General features: G+C 42.7%; 1 protein-coding gene across 9 annotated transcripts in view; it reads right to left on the bottom strand.

Moving 5' to 3' along the window:
* Positions 1–24,630, bottom strand: part of si:ch211-272n13.3 (ankyrin repeat domain-containing protein 26) — a 195,706-nt gene that overhangs the window by 29,124 nt on the left and 141,952 nt on the right. For all 9 annotated transcript variants that reach the window (XR_005946506.1, XM_041216457.1, XM_041216463.1 and 6 more), the window contains 3 exons: positions 12,493–12,570; positions 11,400–11,534; positions 7,734–7,846 (listed from right to left, as the gene is read on the bottom strand). Coding sequence is in view for 8 of the 9 variants with exons in the window: in XM_041216457.1 (XP_041072391.1) it covers positions 7,734–7,846; positions 11,400–11,534; positions 12,493–12,570 (326 nt within the window). In the remaining variant the exon portion in view is untranslated. The remainder of the gene's footprint in view (positions 1–7,733; positions 7,847–11,399; positions 11,535–12,492; positions 12,571–24,630) is intronic.

Below are 24,630 nucleotides of genomic sequence, written 5' to 3' on the forward strand. Positions count from 1 at the left end.
CAATGATATCTGGAGTTGCGATGATTGTGCTGGGTATGACTCTAGTCAGTGGAGAGTGCCCCCGCACACCCCCCACTTTCATTGCTTTCACTTCCCCTGGACTTCAATTTTGCCAGGGCTCCTTGCTGTCACATAGTCAATGCTGCCTTGATGCCAAGTGCAGTCACTCTACCCTCGCCTAATTCCAAGCTTTGCCAGCAATGGGAAATATGTTAACACTGTGAGATTCGTCCTTTGATAAGAGGCATCCTGATACTCAGAAATTTGACAGCGATTCCAATCTCAGGAATGAATCGAGTGAACCTTTTCTAATCTGCTTCAAACACAACTATATCCTTTTACAAAGGAGACCAAAACTGTAGGCAGTACTCCAGATGTGGTCTCATCAAGGCCCAGTACAACTGCAGCAAAAATTTCCTACTTTTATATTCCATTTCCCTTGCAATGAATGCTAACATTCCATCTGCCTTCCTAATCACTTGCTGTACCTGCTTACTAACTTTTTATGACTCATCTATCAGGACATCTAGATCCCTGTAGGGGAAAATGAGAGCTGTACTGTTGTGATAGTCTTCACCTGAACCGTGTTGGGACCAGTGTCCTGGCAATTTGTATATCTAGGGCAGTGGAGACGGCTTTAAATTAAATAATGGCAGGGAGGGGATCATGTGAGGGGAGATGTGGTAAATTAAAGGCAAATGACAAGGTAATAGAGCAGGATAGCAGTTTAGGTAATGATAACAAGAGTGTGGCAGGAAGGGACAAAGCATACAAACTTGAGTGCACCAGCAGATAAGGCCACAGATTGCAAAAATGGAAAAAAAAAGAAAGAATTAAAAGCTCTATCTGTTAGGGAGGGAGTTCCAGGATTTTGACCTAGTGACAGTGAAGGAACAACAATATATTTCCAAGTCAGGATGGTGAGTGGCTTGGAGGGGCACTTCCAGGTGGTGGTGTTCCCATGCACCTCCTGCCCTTGTCCTTCTAAATGGTACCAGTCGCGGTTTAAAATGTGCTGTCTAAGGAGGCTTGGTGAGTTCCTGCAAAGCATCTTGTAGATGGCACACACTGCTGCCATTGTGTATCGGTGGTGGAGGGAGTGAATGCTTGTGGATAGGGTGCCAATCAAGTGGGTTGCTTTGTCCTGGATGGTGTCGTTTCTTGAGTACTTTTGGAGCTGCACTCATCCAGGCAAGTGGAGGGTACTCCATTATACTCCTGACTTGTGCCTTGTAGATTGTGGACAGGCTTTGGGGAGTTAGGAGGCGAGTTACTCACCACAGGATTGCTCTTGTATTTATATGGCTAGTCCAGTTCAGTTTTTGGTCAATGGTAACCCCCAGAATGTTGATAGTGGGGGATTCAGTGATGGTAATGCCATTGAATGTCAAGGGGCAATAGTTAGATTCTCTCTTGTTGGAGATGGTCATTGCCTGAAATTTGTGTGGTGCAAATGTTACTTGCCACTTGTCGGCCCAAGCCTCCATATTGTCCACGTCTTGCTGCATTTGGACATGGACTGCTTTATTACTTCAGGAGGCGCGAATGGTGAAGTAGGGTAATTGAAATAAATCGATATTAAAACTGATATTAAGATGTGCATTAACAGCTTCAAAAGTAGACAAATGCAGTTATGAGCATTGACAGCTTTAAGTGTAGTTATGTGAGCTCTTTCTCAGCATGATGGGAAATATAGCCAACACAGGCATGATGGGTATGGTACTGGGGGAACCCAACCAATAGTCACAAGTCATAAAACTTAATGACCTTCACAGAATGGGTAAACAAATGTTAGGGCGATAAGAGCTCAGACTGGGAGGCGTTAGAACCGAGGCATATCCCAGCCTTCCAGTGAGATAACAGAGACATCTGCAGCCTGAATAATTCTGCTCATTAGGTATGTAACTGGAGGTTGTACTAGACAGTATGTTGAAATGTGATAACCAAAAGATATAAATATGCTACATAACCTTGGTATCAGGGGGACACAAACTATAACCAGACTGCGTCCTTCCACCATATGCTTAAATAAAACCTTTGCTTACTGGAAATTGTCAGACATGGGAGGTCTCATCTTTATACCACAACAGTGCTGAACATTGTGCAATCATCAGCGAACATCCCCACTTCTGACCTTATGATGGAAGGAACGTCATTGATGAAGCAGCTGAAGACGGTTGGACCGAAGACACTACACTGAGGAACTCCTGCAGTGATGTCCTGGAGCTGAGATGATTGATCTCCAACAACCACAACCATCTTCCTTTGTGCTAGGTATGACTCTAATGAGCAGAGAGTTTTCTTCAATTCCCATTGACTCCAGTTTTGCTAGGGCTCCTTGATGCTACACTCGGTCAAATGCTGATATGACACTTGACGGGCAGTCACTCTCACCTTCCCTCTGGAGTTCAGCTCTTTTGACCATGTTTGAACCAACGCTGTAATGAGGTCAGGAGCTGAGTGACTCTTGCGGAACTCAAACTGAATGTTAGTGAGCAAGTTATTGCTATGCAATTGCTGCTTGATAGCATTGTTGATGACCCCTACCATCACTTTACTGACATTCGAGTAGACTGATAGGGCACTAATTGGCTGGGTTGGATTTGTCCTGCTTTTTGTGTCTATGATATATCTGGACAATGTTCCATATAGCTGGCTAGCTGTACTGGAACAGTTTGGCTAGAGGCGTGGCAAGTTCTAGAGTACAAGTCTTCAATACTTTGGCTGGAATACTGTCAAAGCCCGTGCCTTCAGCTGTTTCTTGATATCACATGGGGCGAATCGAATTGGCTGAAGACTGGCATCTGTGATGCTGGGGACCTCTGGAGGAGGCCAAGATGGATCATCCATTCGGCACTTCTGGATGAAGGTTGTTGCAAATGTCTCATCTCTTGTACTGATGTGCTGGGCCCCCCCATCATTGAGGATGGGGATATTTGTTGTGCCTCCACCTCCTCCAGTGAGCTGCTTAACTGCCCACTCACCAACATTCACAACTGGATGTGGCAGGACGGCAGAGCTTGGGTCTGATCCGTTGATTGTGGAATCACTTAGCTCTGTCTCTTGCTTGCTGCTTATGTTGTTTGGCAAACAAGTAGCCCTGTGTTTTAGCTTCACCAGGTTGACACCTCATTTTTAGGTATGCCTGGTGCTGCTCCTGGCATGCCCTCCTACACTCTTCATTGAACCAGGGTTGATCCCCTGACTTGGTGGGAACAATAGAGTGGGGGGATATGCCGGGCCATGAGGTTACAAATTGTGGTTAAGTACAACTCTGCTGCTGCTGATGACCCAGAGTGCCTCATGTTTGCCCAGTCTTGAGTTGCTAGATCTGTTCAAAATCTATTCCACTTAGTATGGTGGTAGTGCCACATAACACGATGGAGGGTATCTGCGTTCCTCCAATTCTGGCTTCTTGCACATTTCTGATTTTAATTCTACTACTGGCAGTCGTGTCTTCAGCTGGTGAGATCCTGAGCTCTGGAATTCCCTCCCTAAACCTGTCTCTTTATCTCTCTTTCCTTCTTGTAAAAGCTCCTTAAAAACTACCTCATTGACCAGGTTTTGGCCACTTGCCTTAATATTTCCTTACGTGAATTGGTGTCAAACTTTGTTTGATAATGCTGACATGGAGCACCTTGGGACGTTTTACCACATTAAAAGGAGCTACATAAATACAAGTTGTTGTTGTATGGGCTATAAATCTTCCCTAAAGTGTTGTGCCCAGGACTATCCATAATATTTCAGCTGAGGCCTGTGGCTCATAAAGTTCTAAAATGATCTCTCTGCTTTTATATTTTATGACTTTATTGATAAACCCAAGTAACCCATATTTTGAAGCCATCTCAACAGCTTGCTCTGCTTTCTTTAAGGATTGTATATATAGAAAACAAGGCCTCTGTGTTCATGTACGCTTCTCAAAATCATGCTATTTATACTACATAAATATACTATATTTCCATATTAGTCTTCACAAAGTGCATCACTTGACTGTTCTAATATTGAGCTCCATTTGCCAAGTTTCTGCCCATTTCATTAACCTGTCCGTCATTCTCAAGTTGACAGCTACCTTCATCAACATCTACTACATTGCCAAGTTCCATATCATCTGCAAACTTTATGAGCTGGTTTTGAAATCAGTGGTGAAACAACAACACTCACTGCTGACTTTGAAAAAAGCTCCTTACTAAGAAATAGCATTTTCTGTGGCATGGATTTTCCATTTCCTGAAGGCAGATTCAATTAAGGGGATCTTCACGAGTCCAGCAGCAATGAGCAAGCATGGTTAAGCAGCCAATCACACTGAAGCGTTCTCACAAACAACAAACCAGGAAGTTAAAATACTTTTAACTTAAATTTTCAGATCGCAAAATAAATGATGATTGGATTAAGACAGATGATAAAATAGCCTAAATAAACTTTAAAAAAATGTTTCAAAAATATATGGATTTATCCAAAGGGAGAAATTTGACATTTCACAAATATAAAGTTAACTTTCAGGGCTAGTGAGGGTGTTTAGTAGTAATTACAAACTTAGAATGCTGTTAAAAACCCAGTCACTCCTCATTCAATAAGGTGTAATTTTTCAAGGGTTTTTACAGAGAGACAAACAACCAAGTGGAAATTATCATCAATTCACTTTGGGATTGCACTTTGGGGGGAACCTCAACAGCATTTCCTTTGAGGGGGTGTTGAATCACCGACAGCAATTTATGAATTAATCTGCGCATGAGCAGATTCCCAAAATTTCTGTCAGTTTCAGTGGCGTAATTATGACGCGCACTGACAGTTTTGCCATCATTACCAAGAGAAAATCTGGGCCTCTAATGCTACCTCCTACACCAAGTCTTAAGGCATTTATAAAAATTAAAAATAGACTCTTGGGGAACATCACTGAAAACCATCTCCCACTGGGAAAAATCTCAATCCACCGCCACACTTCACTTCCTGTCACTAAGCCAATTCCTCACCTATCCCTCCACTTACCCTTTAGCTGAGTGGGCTTTCATCTCCTTAGCAAAAATCCAAGTGCACTTTGTCAAAAGCCTTCCGAAAGTCCATGTACACATCTAATGCACTACCTTCGATCAACCTTTTCTGATACATCATCAAGTATTTCAATCAAGTTAGTCAAACACGCGAGTATGGCCTTGAGATAGAGGATCAGCCATGATCATATTGAATGACAGAGCAGGTTCGAAGGGCCGAATGACCTACTCCTGCTTCTATTTTCTATGTTTAACAAATCCATGCAGCGCTCTTTGATTAACCCGTGCCTTTCCAAATGAAAATTTATTTTGTCCAGGATAATGGTTTCTAATAACTTCCCCAGCACTGATGTTAGGCTGACTAGCCTGTAGTTTCCTGGTATATCCCTTTCTTGAATGGTGGTATTATAATAATAGTAACCTTCCAGTCCTCTGGGAGTAATCCTGTACTGAATGACGATTGAAAGATTGTGACCAACGCATCTGCTATTTCTACATTTGTTTCTTTCAGGAACCTAGGATGCATTGCATCTAGGTCAGCAAATTTACCAATTTTCATGATGCTAATCTCTTTATTATGTCATTTCTCTCTATTATTATTCTGTCCATAACATCCCCCTATCTTTTGTATTGCTGAGAAAAAGACATGTTGTTGAAGAGTTTCATCTTGCATTCATCAGGACAGTTTGCAAGAATACCAAATGTAAAAGGAACAACAATTTATACTTCATGAGAAGAGAGTGCTGATTGGTTGGCAAGTAGATTCTGATTGCTAGAGGCATTGCCATGGAGGATGCACCAGTTAGCTGATGATTGGCAGTCTTGTAAATAGGGCCCAAGCCATTTGCTCACTGTGCAAGCTTGTTGCTGAAATTGAGCGCATCACAGCCATCCTATGAGAATGGTTATCCTGATCAGATCATTTCGCACTATATATCATGCAAACTCATGAATGAGTATAAGGCCACAACTTTTGGCCCTGAAAAGTGCCCAGTCTACCTCAGATCATCCTGGGAGTGTGAGGTATCTCAAAAATTTGAGCAACAGGTGAAGCTACTCGTTGTATGCTACTACTATGTGGTAGTAATACAAGTGATGTCCGCCACTAACAGGACGCTGCCAGCAATCCAAAAAGACATTCTGCCTATCAAACACATGAGTAATGTGGTGTATAAATTTCAGTGCCAGTGTGATGCTAGGTATGTAAGCCACAGGTCCCAAAGCCTGGCGGATCTTTCAAATAGCATGAACCTTTGACTGTTCGCAATGGGTAAGGTCTGATCCGTACCCAACCAGCCTGAGTTTGCAAAACTCAGAACACAGTGTCCAACATTAGATTTGATTCCACGATTGGACAACATTTGCTAAACAATCCTGAGTGCTAAGAATTATGCTGACAGCCAATTCAAGATTATCAGTCAGGCTAGCTGTGTGGCTAGAAGCTACGTATTTTAATACACAGGGCCCTGTTCTTTGCAGACGGAAAGAACATGTACACACATTGTACTTGTTTCAATTAACAAAATGGGTGACAGCATTTCTCTGGTTCATTCCCCAGGACAATGCTTTGACCAGAGTCAACCTGCCCAGCTTGAATTTAAACAAAGCTTGGCAGTTAACTGGTACATTCTCCATGGCAACACCTCTACCAATCAGAGTCCGCTTTCCAACCAATCAGCTTTCTCTTCTGAAGTATAAATTGTTGTTCCCTTTACATTTAGTATTCTTGTGAATTGTCCTGATGAGTGCAAGATGTAAAGCTTCAACAACATGTCTTTTCTCAGCAAAACTCAAGTTTTGTTCTACCAAATGACCATTTGTACTCCTCTTTAGCCTTTAGTTACATCCTCTGCCTCTACATGAAAATTTTCCTTTGGGTCCTTAATGGGCCCAACATTTTCCCTAGCTAAACACTTACACTTATTTATTTACAAAATACTTAAGGGTTCAACTTAATGTTGCTTGCTAACCTTATAACCTCGCGTTGCCTCCTGCATTTATTTCAATTCCCTCCTGTACTTGGCTTCCTGGTTAATCTTGCTCCTGACATTTTTCATAAGCATCCTTTTTCTGTTTCATTGCAACTTTTATATCCTTTGTTATCCAAGCTTTGGATGCTCTATCTTTTTCCCCCAAAATGAAAATGCCCAATTTGAATCTGAGTTTTCTCTTTCCTGAATGCCCTCCATTGCTCTGTTACCTCTTTATCATTCAATTGTCTTTTCCAATTTACCTGTGATAGGTTCTTTCTTAAATCACTGACATTAGCTCTTCTCCAGTTGAGCATATTTATCTTTGTAATTTTCCTGTCTCTTTCCTTAGTTACTCTAAACCAAATTATGTTAGGGTCATTGTAGTGAGATGATCTACTACTGTATCCATTTGCCCGAATTCATTTCACAGATCTAGATCCAACCCTGCTTCCTTCCTTGCTAGACTTGAGGTAGGTCAAGAAAGTTCTATAAAGAACAGGAAGAGGTGCCAAGCCACTACATCAGGCATGACGTCTGAATTTTGGGAGTCTGAGTGCAACTCAGAAGAATGCCATCCAAATTGGAAATCAAGTTGAGGGGACTCAAACAGATGGGTAAAATGATTAATTGTATTTAATTCTGGTAGAAAAGTATGACAGGGAGGATGATAAAAAATTACAGAAAGTGGTATGATGCTGGAATTGCAGGATATATGTAAAACATTTTTTAAAAAACAGTCCAGATAGATATTTTGAAGAATTTAATATCATACCGGTGTAGTTCTTTCTGAAGCTCGTTGTTTCTTTTCATTTCCTGAGCCAGTCTGGTTTCTACTGACCGCTTAAACTCTACAAGCTTCTTTACTTTTTTCCTTTCAACTTCAACCTTTAAAAATAATGTATTTCTTTTTACTTAAGATTAATACATAAAGATGCATATGTGTATCACAATTAAATTAGAAAGATAACCATAAGTGGAAGAAATCAGTAATTATGAATATATTAATTATCACTCGCTATATTTTGTCACATATACTTACAGTTTGAGCTCATGAAAGGTTTAATTTTGTAATTGGCCATATTATGCAACAGCACTATTGGTCTGTGCAAAAACTGTTAACATGAGCATTAATGAGCAACGTTACTAGAGATAATCTCAAACTCTACTACATAATTTTTCAATAAAATACAATATTTTTCTATATTATGTACTCTCACTACATGAAGTAAGCCCTTAATGCCAGTAAGTAGCGAAAATTTTCATATGCTGTGCCATATAACAGTCGTTATGGGATACGTAATGAGCCAAAACAAATTTCCAGTTAATTATTATTATAGTCATAATTGGACTAAATGCTTGTAATTTCAGAAACTTAAGCCTCATTGGCATGGATTTCGTGGTCAAGGACAAATTAACTTAATTACAATTACAATTGCCTAGACCTTCTATGGACTTTTCTGCTAGAATTTGTGGATCCCTCTACATTGGATCTTGGGACCTGTGTGAACAGGACAAGCATGAATGTAGAGATAGTAGAATCCTTACTGAGACATGCAGGGGAGAACTTTAACCCCAACAACTGAGCAGGTTTAAGTCAGGTGGGAGGGCAAAGGGTTATATGAACCTGAATCCTAAACACAACCAACCCACTTCTGGTTTTAACGAAGGTGGAATGGGGTCAGGCAACCAATCCACTTACAGCAGATGGGCTGGCAATTTAACTAATTTAAGAAAGTGGGTGAGGCAGGGGAATGAGGTTAGCAACTTATTGATTTTCATGTTTAACTGCACATTTGTGGTTGCATAAGTTGCTATCTGACTTACTCTTTACTCTTGAATAGTACTGATAACTTCACCATTATTTTTGCTGCAAAATCCAGGCAATATTTTGGCTTATCTTTAAGGCAATGCTCTGCAAATTCAATGCATTTATGTAAAGGAACATATAAATTAGAAGCAGGAGTAGGCTACTCAGCCCTTGAGCCTGCTCCGCCATTCAGTAGATCATGGCTGATCCAATTTTAACCTCAAATTTACATTCCCACCTACCCCTGATAACCTTTCACCCTCTTGCTTTTCAAGAATCTATTTACTCCTGTCTTAAAGATTTTCAAAGATTCTGCCTCAACCACTTTTTGAGGAAAAGAATTCCAAGTCTCATAACCCTCAGAAAAATGTTTTCCTCATCTCTGTCTTAAATGGGCGACCCCTTATTTTTTTTTTACAGTAGCCCCTTGTTCTATATTCTCCCAAAGAAGGAAACATCCTTTCCACATCCACTCTGTCAAGTCCCCTCAGGATCTTATGTGTTTCAATCAAATCGCTTCTTACTCTTCTAAACTTCAGCAGATACCAGCCTAGCCTGTTTAGCCTTTCCTCATAAGACAATCTGCCCATTCCAAGTATTAATCTAGTAAACCTCCTCTGAACTGCTTCCAATGCATTTACATCTTCCCTTAAATAAGGAAACCAATACTGTACACAATATTCCAGATGTGGTCTCACCAATGCCCTGTATAATTGAAGCATAACCTCCCTACTCTTGTATTCAATTCCCCTTGCAATAAATGATAACATTCTATTAACTTTGCTAATTACTTGTTGTACATGCATTTAACCATTTGTGATTCACAAACTAGGAGACTTTGCAATTTCTTGCCATTTAGATAATATGCTTTTTTTATTTGTCCTGCCAAAATGGACAATCTTACATTTTCCCACATTATGCTCCATTTGCTAGGTGTATGCCCCCACTCACCTAACCTATCTATATCCTTTTTGTAGCCTCCTTATGTCCTCTTCACAGCTTACTTTCTATCTTTGTGTCATCATCAAATTTAGCAACCATACACTGGGTCCCTTCAACCAAATCAGTTATATAAATTGTAAAGAGTTGAGGCCTCAGCACTGACCCCTGTAGCACACCAGTCATCACATCCTGCCAATCCATTTATGCCTACTCTGTTTCCTGTTGGATACCCAATTTTCTATATGTTAATGCCAATATGTTACCCCCTACACCATGAGCTTTTATTTTCCACAATAACCTTTGATGAGGCACCTTTTCAAACACCTTCTGAAAATCCAAGTACAGTACATCCACCCCCTTTATCCACAGCACCTGTTACTTCTTCAAAGAACTCCAATAGATTGGTTAAACATGATTTCCCTTTCAGAAAACCATGTTGACTCTCCCTGATTACCTTTAATTTATCTAAGTGCCTTTTATAACGTCTTTAATAATAGCTTCCAACATTTTCCCCATGACAGATATTAAGCCAACTGGCCTATACTTTCCTGCTTTCTGTCTCCCTCCCTTTTTGAATAAAGGGGTTACATTAGCTATTTCCCAATCTAATGGAACTTTCCTTGAATCTAGTGAATTTTGGAAAATTAAAACAAACACATCAATTAGCTCACTAGTCACTTGTTTTAAGATCCTAGAGTGAAATCCATCAGGAGTGGGGTCTTGTCAGCCCGCAGTTCCAACAATTTGCTAAGTACCACTTCCCCAGTGATTGTAATTTTCTTGCGTTCTTCCCTCGCTTCCAATTCCTGACTTATAGCCCTTGATTTAAAAATTATCGAGACATCCTTCCACAAAGTAGTTGGCATTTTAAATTTAATTATTTAATGATCTTTACAAATAGTTCCAAGCTTTCCATACATTTGAGAGTGTGGAATGCTGTAGATATATTTTATATAGTTACATGTTCTGTACTGAAAATGTCACAATATATAATTCTTTGGAAAGTATTTTAGTAATTTTGTTTAATGTTTTGCAATCAGGCTGCGTTTTGGTTATCAATCAATTTTTCAGCTCCACCACTTCCTCACGTCACTTGGAAAACTGTTCAAAAGTGACAATGCTTTACCATATTAAAACTTGCAATTGGGAGTGCAACTATAAAGTATAGATTTTGTACCAAAAACTTTGCAACCAAAGAAGGCACTTCATACTAGACCACTTGATCAATATGAGTTAAACAATAAATAAATAAATTAATTAAGGGCCACATGAGGGAAAATGATAGAAGCAAAGGTCATATCAGATTGTTACAGAAAGAGCAGGCACATAAATTTGTGACTATTGCTATTGTGGAGGATAAGCACCAATATGGACCTGTTTGTCTAAATGGTCTGTTTCTGTATAATAATTTCTTATGGAATTTTATGGATCCATTATTTGTGGAGCAATATCTTTAATCATATATGTCACAGCTTGGTGATATAAAATATACTGCTAATGTGCCTCAAGAAAACATATCCTTTCCGTGAAAAATCAAAGTTGAGGAAAGTTGCACCAGCAGTAATTGTTTACTTTGCTACATCATGAATGAAATCATTAAATTTAAGTTTATAGGATTATATACAAAGCAGTTCTACAAAATGAGATAAGCAATATATATCACAAACTATCTGTTCACTTTGTTTTTACCTGGCCTGCCAGATCATCTTTTTCTCTACTCAACTGAGAAAGTCGAAGTCCAAGCTTTGATCGCGTTTTCAATTCCTCCTCCCACAGTTGATGAGAATCTTTTGCACTTTGTGACAACATAGTTTGCTTTTGTACCTAAACACATATGCATAAAAGAAAAATAAAACATTTTGCTCTCCACAGACATTAGGATCATTGGTTCATTAAATAATGGAGATAATTCCTTGACTGCCACCATTTAAATAGTCAACAAAAGCAACTGACATTAGTTTTCATAGAATAAAATCTAAACATTTCAACATATATTCTCCTATAAACTTCAGATTTTATTTTAAACAAGATATCAGATATGACACAGCAATTAGATTACTGTAGGATATAATTATTATAGCTGATAAATAAAACCAGTCACTAAATGTTAGTTTAATGAAGAAATAATGGGGTGCTGTGCTGTTTTGGCTGTAGGATTAAAACATCATGTCCAGGGGCCCGAATTCTCCCATTGGCGAGCGGAGGTGGGGCCCGCTCGCCGGCACGTAAAATGACGTGCAGTGACATCAGGCAGGTGTCCTGACGTCACCATGTGTCATTTGGATTTCCAGTTTGGCGGGCACACAGCCGACTCGGCTGCTCGCCCGCCAAATTATCAAAGGCCTATTAAAAACTAATTTAAGCAATTAAATGAGCTGCCCGTCCAACCTTAAGGTTGGCGGGCAGGCAAAGAGCCCAGGTGGTCTTCACATTTTTCATGAAACCTCATCCATGGGCGGGATGATGTTTCATGAAGTGTTTTAAAATTCAATAAAAATTTTTAAAATAATTCTTTGACATGTCCCAGCTCATGTGACAGTGTCACATAAGGACCCATGTTTTAAAAGTTTTTAATTACTTTATTTCAGTTTCTAAATAACAAACTGATCTTCCTGAGGCACCTCTGTGCCTCAGGGAGATTTATGCGCTCTATTGTGCGCATGTAAAATGGCAATGTGGCCCTGATTGGGGGCGCCAATTGGGTTTGTGCCTGCCCCTGTACAACCTCCCCTGACGGGGGTAAAACTTTTCCCCAGATTACAGTGTAATGGAAATATCAGACCTCTTGACCGAGTTGATCTTCCAAGTTAATCTTTGCCCCTTGCAAACTTGTTATTAAGTCTTCTAGACGAGCACGGACCTGTTGAGACAACATCAGAATAAATAACACCATTTCCTGCTCAGTTGCAAGCAAGGGAATGAAAACTATCACCCCTAAATTTAGGATTATTGCAAAATAACAGGGCCTTAAGTAAGGACTTGATATTCAATGGTAACTGGGAAAGGAAACCCCGAGGTAATGAAAGCAAAATAGAAAAGAAATAAAGTTATACATTGAACATCTAAACTGGTGATGAATTTTCAGTGCACACTGTGTTAATGTAATTACAATTACAAGATTCTCCCTTGAGGATTTTCCCTGCTTGGCTGAAGCTCTGTGATTACAAGCTGAAAAATACATTTTTATTAAGACCTTCCATCTCACCGAGGAAGCTTCAGGCCAATCCACATCCAACAACCTGCTCTGAAAACCCTGCTCACATTTTGACAGCTATGACAAATTCCACCATAGCAGCTGAGGCAATCCACAACATTCTAATTAAAACAATTCACAACATTGTAAAAGCATCAAATTAACCCCATTTCCCAATGTTAACAGATCTTTTAAAATATTCCAGGAATCAGAACCAGATCTGCATCTTTTGCCGATTGTTGTAAAAACCCATCTGGTTCACTAATGTCCTTGAAGGAAAGAAATCTGGCATCCTTTCCTGGTCTGGCCCATATGTGGTTCCAGACCGACAGCAATGTGGTTGATTCTTAAATGCCCTCCGAACAAGGGCAATTAGGGATGGGCAATAAATGCTGATCTAGCCAACAACACCCACATCCCATGCATGAATTAAAAAAAAGTCTTTGCTACTTTGCCAAAAACTATTCAGTTCATTCTTGGGACTATCTGTATACCAAGTTTTGTTGAAATCCGTCCATTAGCTTGTTTTTGGAATGCACCGATGACAGAAAAAACATACTAATAATGTGGGCGAAAGCATTACTTCTGCCCACCATCAGCACTTTAACAAGGTTATGATTTAAAACTTTTGGGTATTTGTGTGTGTTCATTTCTATGTATCCTTACGATGGTTACAATATGGATCACAGACAGTAAAGCTTCATCTCCTCTACAATGTGACTTAATTTCAAATTAAGAACATTGCATATAATATCAGTTTCATAATGTAATAACTTTTTATATCAGCTATCCTTGTAACCTGAGAGAACTTGTGAATTTGATATCAAATTACTGGTTGCTTTGGTGCTGTAGACCCACACCCACAAAGAACTACATTGAGACTCCCAATACCCATTTCATTTATAACCGTTAAAACCAGCAGTGGGCATTCTGTGTGTCTAGTGATGCGTCTAGTGTGTGGGTGAAGAGAGTTACCCATACTTTCCACTTGTGTGTGCTAGTTTGCTTCTCATTTTCAGCTTAAATCACTGGCTAGCAACATGCAAAAAAGAGAGCCAAATGTGCAAGTGTCTCTCGGTCAATACACAGCCTCTCCATTGGCAAGTCCTCAGCTGTGCCTCCTTATGGCGACACATGCCAAATGGGTCCCGCAAGGAACCAAGCTCGGATTTCAAAGGAATTCAGAGGAGGTTTGGTCCCCTGACATGCAGTGTACAGGTTGATGATTGCGCAATGTTCAGCATCATTCGTGACTCCTCAGATACTGAAGCAGTCCATGTCCAAATGCAGCAAGGCCCGGGCAATATCCAGGCTCGGGCTGACAAGGGGCAAGTAACATTCACACCACCAAGTGTCAGGCAATGACCATCACAAACAAGAGAGAATCTAACCATTGCCCCATGACATTCAATGGCAGTACCATCACTGAATCCCCCACTATCAACATCCTGCAGGTTACCATTGACCAGAAACTGAACTACACCAGGCATATAAATACTGTGGCTACAAGAGCAGGTCAGAGGCAAGGAATCCTGCAATGAGTAACTCACCTCCTGACTGCCAAAAGCCTGTCATCTACGAGACACAAGTGAGGAGTGTGATGGAATATACTCCACTTGCCTGGATGAGTGCAGCTCCAACAATACTCAAGAAGCTTGACACCATCCAGGACAAAGCAGATTGCTTGATTGGCACCCCATCCACAAACATTCACTCCCTCCACCACTGCACACAGTGGCAACAGTGTGTACTGCACTGTAGGAACTCACCAAGACTCCTTAGACAGCACCTTGCAAACCCATGAACACTACCATCTAGAAGGACAAGGGCAACAGGCATATGGGAACACTACCACCTGGAACTTCCTCTCCAAGCCACACACCATCCTAACTTGGAAATATATTGCTGTTACTTCACTGTCACTGGGTCAAAGTCCTGGAACTCCCTCCCTAACAGCACTCTGGGTTATCGACTGTCATGAAGCTATTAATGTATATAATGTTATTGGAAATTATATATTTTTTAAATAGAGGTTTACTGTGGGAGTGTCTTAACTGGATTAAAGCCAGCTAGTCTGGATGCTTTGATGTACACTAGTTTTGAAATGGAAACAGAGGTAGAAGTACAATTGCATTTTGTTGAATAGAGCATTCAAGAGTGGGAGTGAAATCTTACACCTAGCTAGGAGACACCAAGCAATATGTTTATATTACTAATAAAATTGGTACTACGAAAGGGGTTTTATTGTTATAAGAGGTGGAGTTCAAAGGGTCTGGCGATACAATGAAAATTTACATTCAAAAAGAAGTGCTGGGTATAACACAGGGCAGTTTTGTGTGGACAGAGGCACGTAACATCAAAGCAGCTGTAAGCCTACAACTATTTGCAAAGGAACCAAAGTGAAAGGAACATAATTTTGAATTTGTAAGGTGAAAATGCTTTGCCTGGTGTCTGCTTCGTCTATAGGTTGTTGTTGCCTAAGTGGAGATTAGTTTAGGAATTTGTTAAAAAGTAATGATAGTAGTAATTTGTAGCTATGTGTATATGTTTAACTTGTGTAAATTAATACATGTCTCATGTAGTTTGATATAAAAACCTCTCAAGAACTGGTGGTCTTATTCCTAAATTTAGAGCTGCATCTCAAACATACCACTTGAAAATATAGGTTATGACAGTTGCTTAAAGTTTCCCTCTGAGATTTTAAATAACAGCCTTTATCAACTGCTGTGTTATAACACTACACCACAGGGACAGCAACAGTTCAAGATGCCAGATCACCACTGCCTTCTCGAGGGTAATTTGCGATGGGCAACAGATGCTGACCTAGCCAGCGATGTCCACATCCCATGAAAAAAAAAGGCATGTGGACACATTCTAGTGCTCACAAACCAAACTTGCAGCTATGGGCATGTGGGTACCTCAGGGGAGTTGGAGGCTAGAGGAGGAAACCATGACAAAATATCTGGAGCCTAAAGGTAAACTTATGTCTAAACATGACATCTTTTTGGCAACTCCTGCAACCAAGCTCGTGCTAAATGTAGTGCTTTCCACTGGTTTGGACTCAATCGGGGAAGTTAAGAGAGGGACTCTGACTTTTGGGCAGCCCTGGGACTCCATGGCCTGAATTTTACCTTTGGTGTGCAGGCGCGTGCCTGACACACCGGAACGCAATATGACATTGGGCGTATGTCCCAACCTCATCATGCACCCGCGCGATATTTCATTTGGCAGGCGGATGCCGGCGTTGGCTGCGCGTCCGCCGATAATTGAAAGGCTTGTTAAGGCCATTAAGGCCCTAACTGACGAAATTTACGCTGCCCATCTAACCTTACGGTTGGAGGGCAGGTGAAAAGGCCAAGCGGCCTTTACATTTATTTAGGAAACCTCATCCATGAGCAGGATGAGGTTTCCTAAAGCTAATACTAATTAAAAAAAAACCTTTATTTTGAAAATAAAAGCATGTCCCATGACACAGTCACGTGAGGGTACATGTTTCATTAAATTTTTTAATGTCTTTAAAAATTTTTTTAAAAAGTGCTTCAATCCCCCGAGGCAGCTCCATGCGTGAACTGAGTGCTAGACCCGACTCTCCCTACTCGAACCGCCTGCACAGGTAGGCTGAGTGTTACCACTCACAATTCATGCAGGGTAGGCTTTAATTGCCCGCCCACGTGAAGTCGCGGTGCAGAGCTGATTGCGAGTGGCGGTCGACTCCTCGACCCTCCCTGCCATTCCCGCCCGATGCGGGGAAAATTTAGGCTCATAAATTTTGCCCAGACTTGTGTCCTGGAAAGGACACTTCAGTATTGCTGCACAGACCAGTCCTTGATTTCATCACTTTGATCTGGCCTGGGCAGCAGTATTTTCCATATCCAGATCAGTGCAAGTAATTTGAAGGATAGGAACCAAATAATAAATCATGAAATATCCAGATATGAAGCTGGGAATGAGAACTTCAGGTGGAAGAAAACTAAAATTAATCTGAATGATTCCAAGCTAGCTAATCTATTCTGGACAAAAACAAAAATACCTGGAAAAACTCAGCAGGTCTGGTAACATCTGTGGAGAGGAACACAGTTAATGTTTTGAGTCCGCATGACTCTTCAACAGAACTAAGGAAAAATAGAAAGGGGGTGAAATATAAGCTGGTTTAAGGGGGGATGGGACAAGAAGAGCTGGATAGAGGGCCAGTGATAGGTGGAGATAACCAAAAGATGTCACAGACAAAAGGACAAAGAGGTGTTGAAGGTGGTGATATTATATAAAGGAATGTGCTAATTAAGGGTAGAAAGCAGGACGAGCAAGGTACAGAGAGCTCTAGTGGGGGTGGGGTGAAGGAATCGAAAAAGGCTAAAAGGTAGAGATAAAACAATGGATGGAAATACATTTAAAAATAATGGAAATAGGTGGGAAAAGAAAAATATATGTAAATTATTGGAAAAAACAAAAAGGAGGGGGAAAATCGGAAAGGGGGTGGGGATGGAGGAGAGAGTTCATGATCTAAAATTGTTGAACTCAATATTCAGTCCGGAAGGCTGTAAAGTGCCTAGTCGGAAGATGAGTTGCTGTTCCTCCAGTTTGTGATGAGCTTCACTGGAACAATGCAGCAAGCCAAGGACGGACACGTGGACATGAGAGCAGGGTGGAGTGTTGAAATGGCAAGTGACAGGGAGGTCTGGGTAATGCTTGCAGACAGACCGAAGGTGTTCTGCAAAGCGGTCACCCAGTCTGTGTTTGGTCTCTCCAATGTAGAGGAAACTGCATTGGGAGCAACGAATGCAGTAGACTAAGTTGAGGGAAGTGCAAGTGAAATGCTGCTTCACTTGAAAGGAGTGTTTGGGCCCTTGGAGAGGGGAAGTGAAGGGGCAAGTGTTGCATCTTCTGCGGTTGCATGGGAAGGTGTGGTTGGGAGGGGGTTGAGGTGTAGGGGGTGATGGAGGAGTGGACCAAGGTGTCACGGAGGGAACGATCCCTACGGAGTGCTGCCGGTGGTGGGGGGGCGTGGGGTGAAGGGAAGATGTGTTTGGTGGTGGCATCATGCTGGAGTTGGCAGAAATGGCGGAGGATAATCCTTTGAATGTGGAGGCTGGTGGGATCATAATTGAAGACAAGGGGGACCCTATCATGGTTCTGGGAGGGAGGAGAAGTTGTGAGGGCGGATGCGCGGGAGATGGGCCGGACACGGTTGAGGGCTCTGTCAACCACCGTGTGTGGAAAACCTTGGTTAAGAAAGAAGGAGGACATGTCAGAGGAACTGTTTTTGAAAGTGGCATCATCAGAACAGATGCGATGGAGGTGAAGGAACTGAGAGAATGGGATGGTGTCCTTACAGGAAGCAGGGTGTGAGGAGCTGTAGTTGAGGTAGCTGTGGGAGTTGGTAGGCTGGTAATGGATATTGGTGGACAGTCTAACACCAGAAATTGAGGCAGAGAGGTCAAGGAAGGGAAGGGAAGTGTCAGAGATGGACCATGTGAAAATGATGGAGGGGAGGAAATTGGAAGCAAAATTAATAAATTTCTCCAGGTCCAGACGAGAGCACGAAGCAGCACCGAAGTAATCATCGATGTACCGGAGAAAGAGTTGTGGGAGGGGGCCAGAGTAGGACTGGAACAAGGAATGTTCCACATGCCCCATAAAGAGACAGGCATGGCTGGGGCCCATGCGGGTACCCATAGCCACACCTTTTATTTGGAGGAAGCGAGAGGAATTTAAGGAGAAATTGTTCAGTGTGAGAACAAGTTCAGCCAGACGGAGAGTAGTGGTGGATGGGGATTGTTAGGGCCTCTGTTGGAGGAAGAAGCGGAGAGCCATCAGACCATCCCAGTGGGGGATGGAGGTGTAGAGGGATTGGACGTCCATGGTGAAGACGAGGCAGTTTGGGGCCAGGGAACTGGAAATTGTTGATATGATGTAGGGTGTCAGAGGAATCATGGGAAGGGACTGGACAAGGGGAGAGAGAATGGAGTCAAGATAGCAAGAAATGAGTTCCATGGGGCAGGAACAAGCTGACATGATCGGTCTGCCGGGACAGTCCTGTTTGTGGATTTTGGGTAGGAGGTAGAAGCGGGCTGCTGAGGTTGGGAGACTATCAGGTTGGAAGCTGTGGAAGGAAAATTTCCAGAGGAGATGAGGTCAGTAACAGTCCTGGAAACAATGGCTTGATGTTCAGTGGTGGGGTCATGGTCAAGGGAGAGGTAGAAGGAAGTATCTGCGAGTTGACACTCAGCCTCTGCGAGGTAGAGGTCAGTGTGCCAGACAACAACAGCACCACCCTTGTCAGTGGGTTTGATGACAATGTCAGGGTTGGACCTGAGAGAACGGAGTGCAGCAAGTTCAGAGAGAGACAGGTTAGAATGGGTGAGAGGAGCAGAGAAATTGAGATGACTAACGTCACGCTGACAGTTCTCAATGAAAAGATCAAGAGAAGGTAAGAATCCAAAGGGAGGGGTCCAGGTGGAAGGAGAATATTGGAGGTGGGTAAAAGGACCCATTGAACAGGGAGAGGACTCCTGCCCAAAGAAGTGAGCACGGAGACGAAGGATAGTTCAGCATCGTGCCGAGCCCAAAATTCATTGAGATGAGGGCGTAAGGGTATGAAATTAAGTCCTATGCTGAGCACTGAACGAGCAGAGTTTTTACCTTCTCTTGATCTTTTCATTGAGTTCTTACCTTCTCTTGATCTTTTCATTGAGAACTGTTGGCATGACATTAGTCATCTCAATTTCTCTGCTCCTCTCACCCATTCTAACATGTCTCTTTCTGAACTTGCTGCACTCTGTTCTCTCAGGTCCAACCCTGACATTGTCTTCAAACCCGCTGACAAGGGTGGTGCTGTTGTTGTCTGGCGCACTGACCTCTACCTCGCAGAGGCTGAGCGTCAACTCGCAGACACTTCCTCCTACCTCTCCCTGGACCATGACCCCACCACTGAACATCAAGCCATTGTTTCCAGGACTGTCACTGACCTTATCTCCTCTGGAGATCTTCCTTCCACAGCTTCCAACCTGATAGTCTCTCAACCTCGGACGGCCCGCTTCTACCTCCTACCCAAAATCCACAAACAGGACTGTCCCGGCAGACTGATCGTGTCAGCTTGTTCCTGCCCCACGGAACTCATTTCTTGCTATCTTGACTCCATTCTTTCTCTCCTTGTCCAGTCCCTTCCCGTGATTCCTCTGACACCCTACATCATATCAACAATTTCCAGTTCCCTGGCCCCAAACTGCCTCGTCTTCACCATGGACGTCCAATCCCTCTACACCTCCATCCCCCACTGGGATGGTCTGATGGCTCTCCGCTTCTTCCTCCAACAGAGGCCCGAACAATCCCCATCCACCACTACTCTCCTCCGTCTGGCTGAACTTGTTCTCACACTGAACAATTTCTCCTTAAGCTCCTCTCGCTTCCTCCAAATAAAAGGTGTGGCCATGGGTACCCGCATGGGCCCCAGTTATGCCTGTCTCTTTATGGAGTATGTGGAACATTCCTTGTTCCAGTCCTACTCTGGCCCCCTCCCATAACTCTTTCTCCGGTACATCGATGATTACTTCGGTGCTGCTTCATGCTCTCGTCTGGACCTGGAAAAAATTTATTAATTTTGCTTCCAATTTCCTCCCCTCCATCATTTTCACATGGTCGATCTCTGACACTTCCCTTCCCTTCCTTGACCTCTCTCTCAACTTCTGGTGATAGACTGTCCACCAATATCCATTACCAGCCTACCGACTCCCACAGCTGCCTCAACTACAGCTCCTCACACCCTGCTTCCTGTAAGGACTCCATTCCATTCTCTCAGTTCCTTCGCCTCCATCGCATCTGTTCTGATGATGCCACTTTCAAAAACAGCTCCTCTGACATGTTCTCCTTCCTCAACCGAAGTTTTCCACCCACGGTGGTTGACAGGGCCCTCAACCGTGTCCGGCCCATCTCCCACGCATCCGCCCTCACACCTTCTCCTCCCTCCCAGAAACATGAAAGGGTCTCCCTTGTCCTTACTTATCACCCCACCAGCCTCCGCATTCAAAGGATTATCCTCCGCCATTTCCGCCAACTCCAGCATGATGCCACCACCAAACACATCTTCCCTTCATCCCCCCAGCAGCATTCCGCAGGGATCGTTCCCTCCATGACACTTTGGTCCACTCCTCCAAAACCCCCTACATCTCAACCCCCTCCCATGGCACCTTCCCATGTAACCGCAGAACATGCAACACCTGCCCCTTCACTTCCCCTCTCCTCACCGTCCAAGGGCCCAAACACTCCTTTCAAGTGAAGCAGCATTTCACTTGCACTTCCCTCAATTTAGTCTACTGCATTCGTTGCTCCCAATGCGGTTTCCTCTACATTGGAGAAACCAAACGCAGATTGGGTGACCACTTTGCAGAACACCTTCGGTCTGTCCGCAATCATTACCCAGACCTCCTTGTCGCTTGCCATTTCAACACTCCACCCTGCTCTCATGCCCACATGTCCATCCTTGGCTTGCTGCATTGTTCCAGTGAAGCTCAATGCAAACTGGAGGAACAGCACCTCATCTTCCGACTAGGCAGTTTACAGCCTTCCGGACTGAATATTGAGTTCAACAATTTTATATCATGAATTCTCTCCTCCATCCCTACCCCCTTCCAATTTTCCCCCTCCTTTTTGTTTTTTCCAATAATTTATATAGAGCTTTCTTTTCCCACCTATTTCCATTATTTTTAAATGTATTTCCATCCATTGTTTTACCTCTACCTTTTAGGTTTTTTCGATTCCTTCACCCCACCCCCAACTAGGGCTATCTGTACCTGGCTGGTTCTGCTTTCTACCCTTAATTAGCACATTCCTTTAGATAATATCACCACCTTCAACACCTCTTTGTCCTTTTGTCTGTGACATCTTTTGGTTATCTCCACCTATCGGTGGCCCTCTATCCAGCTCTTCATGTCCCATCCCCCCTTAAACCAGCTTATATTTCACCCCTTTTCTATTTTTCCTTAGTTCTGTTGAAGAGTCATGCAGACTCGAAACATTAACTGTGCTCCTCTCCACAGATGTTGCCAGACCTGCTGAATTTTTCCAGGTATTTTTGTTTTTGTTTTGGATTTCCAGCATCCGTAGTTTTTTTGCTTTTAATCTATTTAGGAAGCAGCTAGTAAAGGGATGAGATGTAACCTAGGCAAGACTACAGCTTGAGAAAACTTGCTGCCAAACTGAGGATCTGTAAAAGTTCAGCACTCAAAGAGTTTAACAAAAGTATGGACTGTTGACCTCTACAAATGTCAGACCAATTTAGTCATCATACCGAGAAGGCTGAATGACTTCATACAATCTGGAACTAATGGTTCTGAGATCAGAGGGATTTGGGTGTCTTAATGCATGAATCACAAAAGGCTAGAATGCAAGTACAGCAAGTAATTAGGAAAGCTAATAGAATGTTATAATTTAGTGCAAGGTGAATTGAATACAAAAGTAGGGAAGTTATGATTCAATTGTACAGGGCACTAGTGAGACCACATTTGGAGTACTGTGTATAGTATTGGTCACCTTATTTAAGGAATGATGTAAATGCATTGGAAGCAGTTCAAAGGTTTACCAAACTAATTCCTGGAATGTGTGGGTTGTCTTATGAGACAAGGTTGGACAGACTAGGCTTGTATCCGCTGGAATTTAGAACAGTAACAGGTGACTTGACTGAAACATATAAGATCCTGAGGGGCCTTGACAGGGTGGATATGGAGAGGATGTTTCCTCTTGTGGAAGAATCTAGAACTAAGGGCCACTGTTTAAAAAGAAGGGATCACCCCTTTAAAACAGAGATGAGGCGAAATTTTTTCACTTAGAGAGTTGAGTGTCTTTGGAACTCTCTTCCTAAAAAGGTGGTGGACACAGGGTCTTTGAATATTTTTAAGGGGAGGTGATAGATTCTTGGTAAGCAAACGGATAATACGATATCAGCAGTAGGTGGGATGTAGATTTCAGGTTACTATCAGATCAGCCATGATCTTATTAAATGGAAGACCAAGCTCGAGGGGTTGAATGGCCTACTCCTGCTCTTTGTTTGTATGTGTGTTTGTATGTATGTAACGTAACTACCACAAATGAATGCAGCTGCATGGAAATTGGTTCTATTTATAATTAACGTGAAACTTTGATGTTTATAAGAGACCCTCTGGCCTTTTGTGTCTGCTGCACCAAATTGTTAGAGAAAAACATAACAGCTTTCAACAGTTAACTTCCTTTCAAAGCCAGGTTTGAAACTCGCTGGGAACATATGAACAGGTGCAAACAAACCAAGCTCATTTGCTTGTAAGGAGGGCACCACAAAGTCCTAAAGTTCCAAATTGAAGTGTCATGGGATAACTGATTTAGATCTGTGATGCTTAGAAGTTTAGGTGTTTCTCAATAACCCGAGAACATATGGACTTGTTCCTAAAATGTGGTTTTGAATCTTTCTCCAATTGTTGAAATCCCACCCCTGAATGTTGCTTAAAATATACTAGTATCCCTGTTAACAGCACGTTCTCAGTGCGTTTTTGTTAAGCAGAGTTTGTAAGTTAAGCAGCTTACTTGAATAGCACTGGTGGCCTTGACCTGTAATTTTGTTTTAGCACGGTTACGGTGCATGTGCCAAAAACCATGTTATAACTACACATGCTCAGTCCGTTTCTTTAACCAGTTCCCGCCACTTCAGTCAGCGCCGATTCCGACCTCCTTGAGGGGGGGCCGGGAGGAGAAGGGTGTGGTGGAGGGTCCCTCTCTTGACCACTGTCAGGGGACTTCCTTCTCCCGACTGCCTGACCGCCTTGGGGGCTTCTCTCTCCTGACTGCCTCATCACTTCCCTCGTGCTGCTTCCTTTTACCAATGCCCTCAGTGCTTCACATCCGCTGCTTCCCTCAGCCGATCCCCTCACTGACCCTCTCCCAATCCCCTCTCTCTGTCTCACTCAATACCTCTCTACCGAGTCCTGGGCTGCCCAAACATCAGGGTCCCTCTCTCAACCTCCCCAGGAGGGAGGGAGAATGGAGGGAGGGGGTGTGGAGGGAGGCATTGCAGAGGAAGGGGGAGGTAACTAATGCATGGCTGCTGGCAGGCTGCTGACTTTCAAGGGGGTAGACTACAGGCCTACCTCAAGCAAATATGGCCTCAGTGGGCTTGGCTTCAGACTGCACCATATCAACATGTGTGGCAGCAGTCTGGGATGGCTGGTTGACAGACAATAGCAACAGCACTGGCAGGGTGGTAGTGGTGAGAGGATGAATGTTATCATTCTGATGGTGGACAGCAGGTTCAAGCTCCATGTTGTCACTGTCACTTATCTGAGGCAGCACCTCAGCAATCCTAATAATCTGTTGGAATACAGATAGCTGGACCACTTTTATACCTGGCAAACCCTTTTGAACACTGGTATCAGCAGTTATGATGATAACGGTCTGAGCCTGGGTGGCAGCAAACTAAGCTTGAGGAACTTCGACTGCAGCATCCAAATGTTATGTGGCTTCTATTTGTGCTACATGAAAATTGAAAAATCAGCCATCAGATGCTACATCAAGGATGGGCCTGCAAGCACTTTCAGAGTTGCCATCGTTTCCAATGTGAACAGAATGGAATCAAAGCTCTGCATAAAGCCCTGTGCTAAATTGGTGCTAGACTCGATCCGTGCTCCTTGACATTGACCCCAGGCTTTCTGGCAGGCTTGCCAATACGTCAAGGATTGTAGCGTGCATACCCATTAACCTTTTTCTATA

Source organism: Carcharodon carcharias, chromosome 21, assembly GCF_017639515.1.
Source record: "Carcharodon carcharias isolate sCarCar2 chromosome 21, sCarCar2.pri, whole genome shotgun sequence".
Lineage (NCBI taxonomy): Eukaryota > Metazoa > Chordata > Chondrichthyes > Lamniformes > Lamnidae > Carcharodon > Carcharodon carcharias.